The sequence below is a fragment of the Haliotis rubra genome, unplaced genomic scaffold (assembly GCF_003918875.1).
Source record: "Haliotis rubra isolate DU_JTF1 unplaced genomic scaffold, ASM391887v1 Scf124, whole genome shotgun sequence".
Classification (NCBI taxonomy): Eukaryota; Metazoa; Mollusca; class Gastropoda; order Lepetellida; family Haliotidae; genus Haliotis; species Haliotis rubra.
Genome location: NW_025765159.1, coordinates 1698785 through 1711217, shown reverse-complemented (window position 1 = coordinate 1711217; position 12433 = coordinate 1698785). Strand labels below are relative to the sequence as shown.

Sequence of the window (12433 nt, the reverse complement as noted above, 5' to 3'; positions counted from 1 at the left end):
TAGTGGAGGCTTGGGTAGTGGAGGTGTGGGTAGTTGAGGCACGTGGGTAGTGGAGGCATGGGTAGTGGAGGTGTGGGTAGTTGAGACGTGGGTAGTGGAGGTGTGGGTAGTGGAGGCATGGGTAGTGGAGACATGGGTAGTGGAGGCATGGGTAGTGGAGACATGGCTAGTGGAGACGATGGGTAGTGGAGGCATGGGTTGTGGAGGTGTGGGTAGTTGAGGCATGGGTAGTGGAGGCATGGCTAGTGGAGGCATGGGTTGTGGAGGTGTGGGTAGTGGAGGCATGGGTAGTGGAGACATGGGTAGTGGAGGTGTGGGTAGTGGAGACATGGCTAGTGGGCGTGGCAGTAGGAGGAGTGGAAGGCGTGGGTAGTGGAGGCATGGGTTGTGGAAGGCGTGGAGTAGTGGAGGCGTGGGTAGTGGGAACATGGGTGGAGTGGGAAGTGGGTAGTGGAGGCATGGCTAGTGGAGGCGTGGGTAGTGGGTAGTGGAGGCATGGGTTGTGGAGGTGTGGCGTGGGTAGTGGAGGCATGGGTAGTGGGAGACATGGGTAGTGAGAGGCATGGGTAGTGGAAGTGTGTGGGTAGTGGAGGTGTGGGTAGTGGGAGGGTAGGTAGTGGAGGCGTGGGTAGTGGAGGCGTGGGTAGTGGAGGCCTGGGTAGTGGAGGCCTGGGTAGTGGAGGCGTGGGTAGTGGAGGCATGGGTTGTGGAGGTGTGGGTAGTGGAGGCATGGTGGGTAGTGGAGACATGGGTAGTGGAGGTGTGGGTAGTGGAGACGTGGGTAGTGGAGGCATGGGTTGTGGAGGTGTGGGTAGTGGAGGCATGGGTAGTGGAGACATGGGTAGTGGAGACATAGCTAGTGGAGGTGTGGAGTGGTGAGGCGTGGGTAGTGGAGAGCATGGGTTGTGGGGGGTGTGGAGTTGTGGAGAGCATGGGTAGTGGAGACATGGGTAGTGAGGAGAGGTAGTGGAGTAGTGGGAGGCATGGTGTAGTGGGAACATGGGTAGTAGTGGAGGCGTGGGTAGTGGATGCATTGGGTAGTGGAGTCATGGGTTGTGGAGAACATGGGTAGTGGAGAGTGTGGGGTAGTGGAGAACATGGGTAGTGGAGACATAGCTAGTGGAGAGTGTGGGTAGTTGAGGCATGTGGGTAGTGAGGTGGGTAGTGGGCATGGGTTTGTGGAGGCGTGTGGGTAGTGGAGGCATGGGTAGTGGAGGCATGGGTAGTGGAGGTGTGGGGGTAGTGGAGGCAGTGGGTAGTGAGGCGTGGGTAGTGGAGAGCATGGGTAGTGGAGACATGGGTAGTGGAGGTGTGGGTTGTGGAGGTGTGGGTAGTGGAGGCATGGGTGGTGGAGAACATGGAGTGGTGGGTGGAGTAGTGGAAGGCGTGGGTAGTGGTAAGCAGGTAGGTAGTGGAGGCGTGGAGTAGTGGAGAGCGTGGGTAGTGGAGACATGGGGTAGTGGGAGGCATGGAGTGAGTGGGAACATGGGTAGTGGAGGTGTGGGTTGTGGAGACATGGCTAGTGGAGGCATGGGTGAGTGGGGGAACATGGCTAGTGGGGCACATGTAGCTGGAGGTGCGTCAGTAGTTGAGAGGCATGGGTAAGGAGGCAGGGTAGTGGGTGAGTGGAGACATGGCTAGTGGAGGCGTGGAGTAGTGGAAACACGGGTGAGTGGAGTAGTGGAGACATGGCTAAGTGGAGGCGTGGGGTAGTGGGAGGTAGTTAAAGGCATGGGTAAGTGGAAGCACTTGGGTACTGGGTAGTGGAGACCACGAGGTAGTTGAGGTGTGGAGTAGTGGAGACACGAGGTAGTGGGAAACTTATAAGTGGTGGAGGTGTGGGTAGTGGAGAAGTGGGTAGTGGAGAGCATAGGTAGTTGAGGCGTGGGTAGTGGAAAGCATGGGTAGTGGAGGTGTGGGTAGTGGAGGCATGGCTAGTGGGAGACATGGAGTGCTAGTGAGAGTGTGTGGGTAGTTGAGACGTGGGTAGTGGAGGCATGGAGTAGTGGAGGTGTGGGTAGTTGAGGCAGTGGGTAGTGGAGAGTGTGGGTAGTGGAGGCATGGGTAGGTGGAGACATGGGTAGTGGAGGTGTGGAGTAAGTGGAGGCATGGGTGGTAGTGGAGGCATGGAGTTGTGGAGGTGTGGAGTAGTGGAGGCATGGGTGAGTGGGAGACATGGGTAGTGGAGAACATAAGCTAGTGGAGGTGTGGAGTAGTGGGGCATTGGGTAGGTGGGAGGCATGGAGTTGTGGAGAGTGTGGGTTGTGGGAGGCATGGGTAGTGGGAGACATGGGTAGTGGAGGTGTGGGTGAGTAGAGCATGGGTAGTGGGAACATGGGTAGTGGAGGCGTGGAGTAGATGAGATACATTAAGGTAGTAGAGTCATGGGTTGTGGAGAACATGGGTAGTGGAGAGTGTGGGGAAGTGGGAACATGGGTGAGTGGAGACACATGGCTAGTGGAGGGGAATGGAAGTAGTTGAGGCATTGGGTGAGTGGAGGCATGGGTTGTGGAGGTGTGGGTGAGTGGGAGGCATGTGGGTAGTGGAGGCATGGGTAGTGGAGGTGTGGGTGAGTGGAGACGTGGGTGAGTGGAGGCGATGGGTAGTGGGAGGCATGGGTAGTGGGGACATGGGTAGTGGAGGTGTGGGTTGTGGAGGTGTGGGTAGTGGAGGCATGGGTGGTGGGAACATGGGTGGTGGAGGCGTGGGTGAGTGGGCGTGCGTAGTGGAGGCGTGGAGGTGAGTGGGAAGCGTGGGTAGTGGGAGGCGTGGGTGGTGGAGACACATGGTGAGTGGAGGCATGGGTGAGTGGAGACATGGGTAGTGGAGGTGTGGGTTGTGGAGACATGGCTAGTGGGGCATGGGTAGTGGGGAACATGGCTGAGTGGAGACATGGCTAAGTGGAAGCGTGGTAGTGGGAGGCATGGAGTAGGGGAGGCGAGGGTAGTGGAGTAGTGGGGAACATGGCTAGTGGAGACGCGTAGTGGAGAGGCACGGGTGAGTGGGTAGTGAGTGGAGACATGGCTGAGTGGAAGTGGGTAGTGGAGGTATGTAGTTAAAGGCATGGGTGAGTGGGAAACTGGTGTACTGGGTAGTGGAGAGCCACGGGTAGTTGAAGTGGGTAGTGGAGACACGAGTAGTGGAAGCATAAGTAGTGGAGGTGTGGAGTAGTGGGTAGTGGGTGAGGTGGAGGCATGGGTGAGTTAGTTGAGACGTGGGTGAGTGGAAGCATGGGTAGTGGAGGTGTGGGTGAGGTGGAACATGGCTGAGTGGAGACACATGGGTGAGTGGAGGTGTGGGTAGTTGAGGCGTGGGTAGTGGAGGCATGGGTAGTGGAGGTGTGGGTAGTTGAGGCATTGGGTAGTGGAGGTGTGGTAGTTGATTGAGGCGTGGGTAGTGGAGGTGTGGGTAGTTGAGGCATTGGGTAGTGGAGGCTTGGGTAGTGGAGGTGTGGGTAGTTGAGACGTGGGTGAGTGGAGGCATGTAGTGGAGGTGTGGGTAGTTGAGGCGTGGGTAGTGGAGGTGTGGGTAGTGGAGGCATGGGTAGTGGGAGACATGGGTGAGTGGAGGTGTGGGTAGTGGGGGGGCGTGGGTGAGTGGAGGCATGGGTTGTGGAGGTGTGGAGTAGTTGAAAGCATTAGGTAGTGGAGGCATGGGTTGTGGAGGGTGTGGGTAGTGAAAGGCATGGGTAATGGAGGGTGTGGAAGTAGTGGAGGTGTGGGTAGTTGAGGCGTGGGTGGAGTGGAGGTGTGGAGTAGTTGAGGCATGGAGTGAGTGGGAGAACATGGGTAGGTGGAGGCATGGGTAGTGGAGGCATTAGGTAGTGGAAGCATGGCTGAGTGGAGAGGTGTGGGTAGTGAAAAGGCATGGGTAGTGGAGACATGGCTAGTGGGAGACATGGGTAGTGGGGCATGGGTTGTGGAGGAGGTGTGGGTAGTGGAGGCATGGGTGAGTGGAGGCATGGCTAGGTGGAGGCATAAGGTTGTGGAGGTGTGTGTGGGTAGTGGGCATGGAGTAGTGAGTGGAACATGGGTAGTGGAGGTGTGGGTAGTGGGGGAGACGTGGGTAGTGGGGAACATGGGTAGTGGAGACATGGCTAGTGGAGGCATGGGTAGTGGGCGTGGGTGAGTGGGAACATGGGTAGTGGGAGGCATAGGTTGTGGATATGTGTGGGTAGTGGAGGCATGGGGTTGTGGAGGCATGGCTAAAGTGGAGGAGCATAAGGTAGTGGAGAGGTGTGGAGTAGTTGAGGCATTAGGTAGTTGAGAGCGTGGGTAGTGAGGAGAGCATAGGTGAGTGGAGTCATGGGTTGTGGAGGTGTGGAAGTAGGTAGAGGCATGGGTAGTGGAGGCGTGGGTTGTGGGAAGAAATTATTGTAGTTGAGGCGTGGGTAGTGGGAGGCATGGGGTAGTGGAGGTGTGGTAGGTAGTTGAGAGCGATGGAGTAGTGAAAAGGCATTGATGAGTAGTGGAGAGCATGGCTAGTGGGCGTGGGTTGTGGAAGCGTGGTGTAGTGGAGAGCATGGAGTAGTGGGCGTGGGTTGTGGAGAGCGTGGAAGTAGTTGAGAGGCATGGAGGTAGTGGAGAGCATTGGTAGTGGAGAAGTGTGGAGTAGTTGAGGCGTGGAAGTAAGGTGGAGGCATAGGTTGTGGAGAGAGTGTGGAGTAGTTGAGGAGGCATGGGTAGTGGGAAATGGGTTGTGGAAGCGTGGGTAGTGGAGAGCATAGGTTGTGGAGAGGTGTGGAAGTGGATTGAGGCAGATGAGTAGTGGAGAGCATAGGTAGTGGAGGTGTGGAGTAGTTGGGGGCATTGGAGGTAGTGGAGAGCATGGGGTTGTGGAGGTGTGGGTAGTGGGGAGGCATGGGTAGTGGAGGCATGGCTAGTGGAGGCATGGGTTTTGGAGGTGTGGAGTAGTGGAGGCATGGGTAGTGGAGGTAGGTAAGGATTGGGAGGCGTGGGTAGTGGAAGGTGTGGGTAGTGGGGCATGGGTAGTGGAGGTGTGGAGTGAGTGGAGGCATTAGGTAGTGGAGGCATGGGTTGTGGAGGTGTGGGTAGTGGAGGCATGGGTGAGTAGAGACATGGCTGAGTGAGAGCGTGGGTAGTGGAGGCATGGCTGAGTAGTGGAGACATAGGTAGTGGAGGCATGGAGTTGTGGAGGTGTAAAGGAGTGAGTAGAGCATGGGGTTGTGGAGTTGTGGAGTGAAAGTGGAGGCATGGGTAAGTAGTAGAACATGGGTAGTGGAGAGCATGGAGTTGTGGAGGTGTGGAGTAGTGGAGAGGCATGGGTAGTGGAGGCATGGCTAGTGGGAGGCATGGGTTGTGGAGAGTGTGGGTAGTGGAGGCATGGAGTGAGTGGGAACATGGGTAGTGGAGGTGTGGAGTAGTGGGGAACATAGCTAGTGGAGGCATGGGGTTGTGGAAACATGGGTGAGTGGGAGACATAAGGTAGTGGAAGTGGGTAGAGTGGGAGGCATTAAGGTAGTGCAGGAGGCATGGGATGTGAGAGGTGTGGGTGAGTGGGAGCAGTAGGTAGTGGAGAGCATGGGTAGTGGAGACATGGGTAGTGGAGGTGTGGGTAAGTGGGGACATGGGTGGTGGAGGTGTGGGTGAGTGGGAACAGTGGGTGAGTGGAGGCATGGGTGGTGGGGGCATGGGTAGTGGGAGGCATGGGTAGTGGGAACATGGCTGAGTGGAGGCGTGGGTGAGTGGAGGCATGGGGTTGTGGAGGTGTAGGTGGTTGGGGGCATGGGTGAGTGGAGGCATGGCTGGTGGAGGCATGGGTTGTGGAGGTGTGTGGGTAGTGGAGGCATGGGTAAGGGAGACATGGGTAGTGGTGGAGGTGTGGGTGAGTGGAGACATGGCTGAGTGGAGGCGTGATGAGTGGTGAGAGCATGGGTTGTGGAGGCGTGGGTAGTGGAGGCGTGGGTAGTGGAGGCATGGGTAGTGGAGACATGGGTAGTGGAGGTGTGGGTAGTAGTGGGAGGCATGGCTAGTGGAGGCAGTGGGTAGTGGGTAGTGGGAGGCATGGGTTGTGGAGGTGTGTGGGGTAGTGGAGGCATGGGTAGTGGGAGACATGGGTAGTGGAGGCATGGGTAGTGGGACACATGGGTAGTGGAGGTGTGGAGTAGTGGAGGCGGTGGGTAGTGGAGAGGCGTGGGTAGTGGGAGGTGGTGGTGAGTGGAGGGCCTGGGTAGTGGAGACATGGGTAGTGGAGGCATGGCTGGTGGGAGGTGTTGGTAGTGGGAGGCGTGGGTGTGGTGGAGGCATGGGTTGTGGAGGGTGTGGAGTAGTGGAGGCATGGTGGGTGGGTAGTGGGGAACATGGGTAGTGGAGGTGTGGGTAAGTGGAGGCGTGGGTAGTGGAGAGCATGGGTTGTGGAGGTGTGGGTAGTGGGAGGCATGGGTAGTGGGGAGACATAGGTAGTGGGAACATGGCTAGTGGAGGTGTGGGTAGTGAGAGGTGGGTGAAAGGTGGAGGCATGGGTTGTGGAGGTGTGGGTTGTGAGAGGCATAGGTGAGTAGAGACATGGGTGAAGTGGAGAGCGTGGGTGAGTGAATCACGTGACAGGTAGTGGAGTCATCCCGGTTGTGGGAACATGGGTGAGTGGAGGTGTGGGAAGTGGGAGAACATGGGTGAGGGAGTGGAGACATGGCTGAGTGGAGGTGTAGAGTAGTTGAGGGCATTGAAGTGATGGAAGGCATGGGGTTGTGGAGGAGGTGTGGAAGTGAAGTGGAGGCATGGGTAGTGGAGGCATGGGTAGTGGAGGGTGTGGGTGAGTGGAGGCGTGGGTAGTGGAGACGTGGGTAGTGGGAGGCATGGGTGGTGGGGAACATGGGTGGCAGTGGAGGTGTGGGTTGTGGAGGTGTGGGTAGTGGAGGCATGGGTGGGGTGGGGAGACATGGGTGGTGGAGAAGTGGGTAGTGGAGAAGGCGTGCGTGGGTGGGGGCGTGGGTAGTGGAGGCGTGGGCCAGTGAGTGGGCGTGGGTGAGGTGGAGACATGGGTGAGTGGGGGCATGGGTGAGTGGAGACATGGGTGTGGTGGAGGTGTGGGTTGTGGGGAACATGGCTAGTGGAGGCATGGGTGAGTGTGGAGACATGGCTGAGTGGAGACATGGCTAGTGGAGGCGTGGGTAGTGGAGGCATGGGTAGGGGAGGCACGGGTAGTGGGTAGTGGAGACATGGCTAGTGGAGGCGTAGGTAGTGGAGGCACGGGTAGTGGGTAGTGGAGACATGGCTAGTGGAGGCGTGGGTAGTGGAGGTAGTTAAGGCATGGGTAGTGGAAGCACGGGTACTGGGTAGTGGAGGCACGGGTAGTTGAGGCGTGGGTAGTGGAGACACGGGTAGTGGAAGCATAAGTAGTGGAGGTGTGGGTAGTGGAGGCGTGGGTAGTGGGAGGCATGGGTAGTTGAGGGAACGTGGGTGGTGGGAAGCATGGGTAGTGGAGGTGTGGGTAGGTGGGAGACATGGCTGAGTGGGGGCATGGGTGAGTGGAGGTGTGGGTAGTTGAGGCGTGGGTAGTGGAGGCATGGGTAGTGGAGGTGTGGGTAGTTGGGGCATTGGGTAGTGGAGGTGTGGAGTAGTTGAGGCGTGGGTAGTGGGGAGGTGTGGGTAGTTGAGGCAGTGGGTAGTGGAGGCTTGGGTAGTGGAGGTGTGGGGTGGTTGGGGCACGTGGGTAGTGGAGGGCATGGGTAGTGGAGGTGTGGAGTAGTTGAGGCGTGGGTAGTGGAGGTGTGGGTAGTGGGAGGCATGGGTAGTGGGGGACATGGGTAGTGGAGGTGTGGGTAGTGGAGGCATTGGGTAGTGGAGGCATGGGTTGTGGAGGGTGTGGAGTAGGTTGAGGAAGCGTGGGTAGTGGAGGCATGGGTTGTGGAGGTGTGGGTGAGTGAAAGGCATGGGTAATGGAGGTGTGGGTAGTGGAGGTGTGGGTAGTTGAGGCGTGGGTAGTGGAGGTGTAGGTAGTTGAGGCATGGAGTAGTGGGGAGACATGGTGGGTAGTGGAGGCATGGAGTAGTGGGCGTGGGTAGTGGAGAGCATGGCTAGTGGAGGTGTGGGTAGTGAAGGCATGGGTAGTGGGGGGAACATGGTAGTGGAGGCATGGAGTGGAGACATGGGTAGTGGAGGCATGGGTTGTGGAGGTGTGGGTAGTGGAGGCATGGGTAGTGGAGGCATGGCTGAGTGGAGGCATGGGTTGTGGAGGTGTGGGGTAGTGGAGAGCATGGAGTAGTGGGAGGCATGTGGAGGCATGGGTAGTGGAGGTGTGGGTAGTGGGGGCAGTGGGTGAGTGGAGACATGGAGGTAGTGGAGACATGGCTAGTGGAGGCGATGGGTAGTGGAAGTGGTGGTAGTGGGGAGACATGGGTAGTGGAGGCATGGGTTGTGGATGTGTGGGTGAGTAGATGGAGGCATGGGTTGTGGAGAGCATGGCTAGTGGAGGCATGGAGTAGTGGAGGTGTGGAGTAGTTGAGGCATTAGGTAGTTGAGAGGCGTGGAGTAGTGATAGAGAGCATGGGTAGTGGGAGTCATGGGGTTGTGGAGAGTGTGGGTAGTGGAGAGCATAGGTAGTGGGCGTGGGGTTGTGGAGGCGTGGGTAGTTGAGGCATGGAGGTAGTGGGAGAGCATAGGTAGTGGAAGTGTGGAAGTGTGGGTAGTTGAGACGTGGGTAGTGAAGAGCGTGGGTAGTGGAGGCATGGCTAGTGAGGCGTGGAGTTGTGGAGGCGTGGAGTAGTGGAGGCATGGAGTAGTGGGCGTGGAGTGTGTGGGCGTGGGTAGTTGAGGCGTGGAGTAGTGGAGAGCATGTAGTAGTGGAGGTGTGGAGTAGTTGAGGCACGTGGAAGTAGTGGAGGCATGGGGTTGTGGAGGTGTGGGTAGTTGAGGCATGGGTAGTGGGAGGCGTGGGTTGTGGAGTAGTGGAGGTAGTGGGAGGCATGGGTTGTGGAGGTGTGGGTAGTTGAGGCATTGGGTAGTGGAGGCATGGGTAGTGGAGGTGTGGGTAGTTGAGACGTGGGTAGTGGGAGGCATGGGTTGTGGAGGTGTGGGCAGGTGGAGGCATGGGTAGTGGGAGGCATGGCTAGTGGAGGCATGGGGTTTTGGAGGTGTGGGTAGTGGAGAGCATGGGTAGTGGAGGTGTGGGTAGTTGAGGGGCGTGGGTAGTGGAGGTGTGGGTAGTGGAGAGGCATGGGTAGTGGAGGTGTGGGTAGTGGTGAGGCGTGGGTAGTGGAGGCATGGGTTGTGGAGGTGTGGCAGGTAGTGGGAGGCATGGGTGAGTGGAGACATAGCTGAGGTGGAGGCGTGGAGTAGTGGAGGCATGGCTAGTGGAGACATGGGTAGTGGAGGCATGGGTTGTGGAGGTGTGGGTAGTGGAGAGCATGGGTTGTGGAGTTGTGGGTAGTGGGAGGCATGGGTAGTGTGGGAGACATGGGTAGTGGAGGCATGGGTTGTGGAGGTGTGGGTGAGGTGGAGGCATGGGTAGTGGAGAGCATGGCTAGTGGAGAGCATGGGTTGTGGAGGTGTGGGTAGTGGAGGCATGGGTAGTGGGAGACATGGGTAGTGGAGGTGTGGAGTAGTGGGAGACATGGCTAGTGGAGGCATGGAGTTGTGGGAGGCATATGGGTAGTGGAGAACATGAGGTAGGGTGGTTGGGCGTGGGTAGTGGAGGCGTGGGTAGTGGAGGCATGGGATGTGGAGGTGTGGGGTGTGGGTGGTGGGGCATTAGGTAGTGGGGAGGCATGGAGTAGTGTGGAGGCATGGGTAGTGGAGGTGTGGGTAGTGGGAGACATGGGTAGTGGAGGTGTGGGTGTAGTGGAGACGTGGTAGTAGTGGAGGCATGGGTAGTGGGAACATGGGTAGTGGAGGCATGGGTAGTGGGGAGACATGGCTGTAGTGGAGGCGTGGGTAGTGGAGGCATAGGTTGTGGAGGTGTGTGGGTAGTTGAGGCATGGGTAGTGGAGGCATAGCTAGTGGAGAGCATGGAGTTGTGGGGGTGTGGAGTAGTGGAGGCATGGGTAGTGGAGACATGGGTAGTGGAGGTGTGGGTAGTGGGAACATGGCTAGTTAGGGCGTAGGTAGTTATAGGCATGGGTTGTGGAGGCGTGGGTAGTGGGGGCACGTGGGTAGTGGAGGCATGGGTAGTGGGAGAACATGGGTAGTGGAGGTGTGGGTAGTGGAGGCATGGCTAGTGGAGACGTGGGTAGTGGGTAGTGGAGGCATGGGTTGTGGAGGTGTGGGTAGTGGAGGCATGGGTAGTGGAGACATGGGTAGTGGAGGCATGGGTAGTGGAGGTGTGGGTAGTGGAGGCGTGGGTAGTGGAGGCGTGGGTAGTGGAGGCGTGGGTAGTGGAGGCCTGGGTAGTGGAGACATGGGTAGTGGAGGCATGGCTGGTGGAGGTGTTGGTAGTGGAGACGTGGGTAGTGGAGGCATGGGTTGTGGAGGTGTGGGTAGTGGAGGCATCGTGGGTAGTGGAGACATGGGTAGTGGAGGTGTGGGTAGTGGAGACGTGGGTAGTGGAGGCATGGGTTGTGGAGGTGTGGGTAGTGGAGGCATGGGTAGTGGAGACATGGGTAGTGGAGACATGGCTAGTGGAGGTGTGGGTAGTGGAGACGTGGGTAGTGGAGGCATGGGTTGTGGAGGTGTGGGTAGTGGAGGCATGGGTAGTGGAGACATGGGTAGTGGAGGTGTGGGTAGTGGAGGCATGGGTAGTGGAGACATGGGTAGTGGAGACGTGGGTAGTGGAGACGTGGGTAGTGGAGTCATCGGTTGTGGAGACATGGGTAGTGGAGGTGTGGGAAGTGGAGACATGGGTAGTGGAGACATGGCTAGTGGAGGTGTGGGTAGTTGAGACGTGGGTAGTGGAGGCATGGGTTGTGGAGGTGTGGGTAGTGGAGGCATGGGTAGTGGAGGCATGGGTAGTGGAGGTGTGGGTAGTGGAGACGTGGGTAGTGGAGGCATGGGTAGTGGAGACATGGGTAGTGGAGGTGTGGGTTGTGGAGGTGTGGGTAGTGGAGGCATGGGTAGTGGAGACATGGGTGGTGGAGGCGTGGGTAGTGGAGGCGTGCGTAGTGGAGACGTGGGTAGTGGAGGCGTGGGTAGTGGAGGCGTGGGTAGTGGAGACATGGGTAGTGGAGGCATGGGTAGTGGAGACATGGGTAGTGGAGGTGTGGGTTGTGGAGACATGGCTAGTGGAGGCATGGGTAGTGGAGACATGGCTAGTGGAGACATGGCTAGTGGAGGCATGGGTAGTGGAGACATGGGTAGTGGAGGCGTGGGTAGTGGAGACATGGGTAGTGGAGGCATGGGTAGTGGAGACATGGCTAGTGGAGGCATGGGTAGTGGAGGCATGGGTAGTGGGTAGTGGAGACATGGCTAGTAGTTAGCATAGTCATAAGGTTTGAGGGGTATTTAATCTGAAGCATGTAAAAAGTGAAAGAGTTCTTTTTGTCTTTTGATCACCAAAAGAGTATTTGTTTGGTTTTCAGACTCTGGACGGACCCTGGAGACTGTGATTGGGGAAAAAGAAGACAAGCAGATGCAGCTGTGAGTGTTGTGGCCAAGAGTTGCCAGTTATAGGATGCCAGTTGTATACAGAGGATGCCATGTGTAGGCATAGGATGCCAGATGTATTCAGGGGATGCCAGATCTATACAGGAGATGCCAGATGTAGGCAGGGGATGCCAGATGTAGGCAGGGGATGCCAGATGTAGGCATAGGATGCCAGATGTATACAGGGGATGCCAGGTGTAGGCAGGGGATGCCAGAGGTAGGCAGGGGATGCCAGATGTAGGCAGAGGGGTGTCCTCCCATTTGTGAGAACTCCCAGTTGTGAGACACATTAATTAATGGTTCAGTGCACATAGGTGGTGTTTCCACATCCCCACAATGAAAGTGGGATCAGCCCAGTTGTTGAAGAGTACCCACAGGAGGCATAGTTCATTGATGAGTTGATTAATGAAATAGATTATCAAAGATTTTATTTACAAAGAAGAAATAGTTCAATAAATATTTTAATTCTTCTTCATAGAGATCGTCCTTGGGGTACATATTATGCATTTTCAAGCTGAAAATGTCCTGTGACAGTTGTATCAATGTTTTTGAATAAAAGATTGTACAATAAATAAAAACTTTTATTTATTATCGGCCCCAACCTCACGGAGTTACCTCCCGTTAGCATGCGCACCAACTGGAGTAAGCTCCTAGGCCCGTATCATCATTCCTTCTGCTGTCACTGCCGTGAACAGGCGTCCATGTGCCCACAGAGCTGACTTTATCTGCGATAAAGAAAACTATGTCTGAGACTACACCACCTGTATGTATGGTCTTTATTGCCCTATGAAAGGAACAGTAAAGCTTTGCAGTTGGTTGTTTCATAATTGTGACTTTGTATTAATTATATTACGCTAACTTTCCCTTTCCGGTTTACGCACTCGTTGCTCTGCCATGGC

General features: G+C 56.8%; 1 protein-coding gene across 4 annotated transcripts in view; it reads left to right on the top strand.

Moving 5' to 3' along the window:
* The window catches only part of LOC124266222 (DNA repair protein RAD50-like), a 132378-nt gene that overhangs the window by 36888 nt on the left and 83057 nt on the right, over positions 1–12433 (top strand). Inside the window, exon 28 of one of the 4 annotated variants that reach the window (XM_046701035.1) lies at positions 11471–11528. The exons of the other annotated variants lie outside the window; for them this stretch is intronic. Coding sequence (XP_046556991.1) covers positions 11471–11528 — 58 coding nt within the window. The remainder of the gene's footprint in view (positions 1–11470; positions 11529–12433) is intronic. 4 annotated transcript variants of the gene reach the window in all.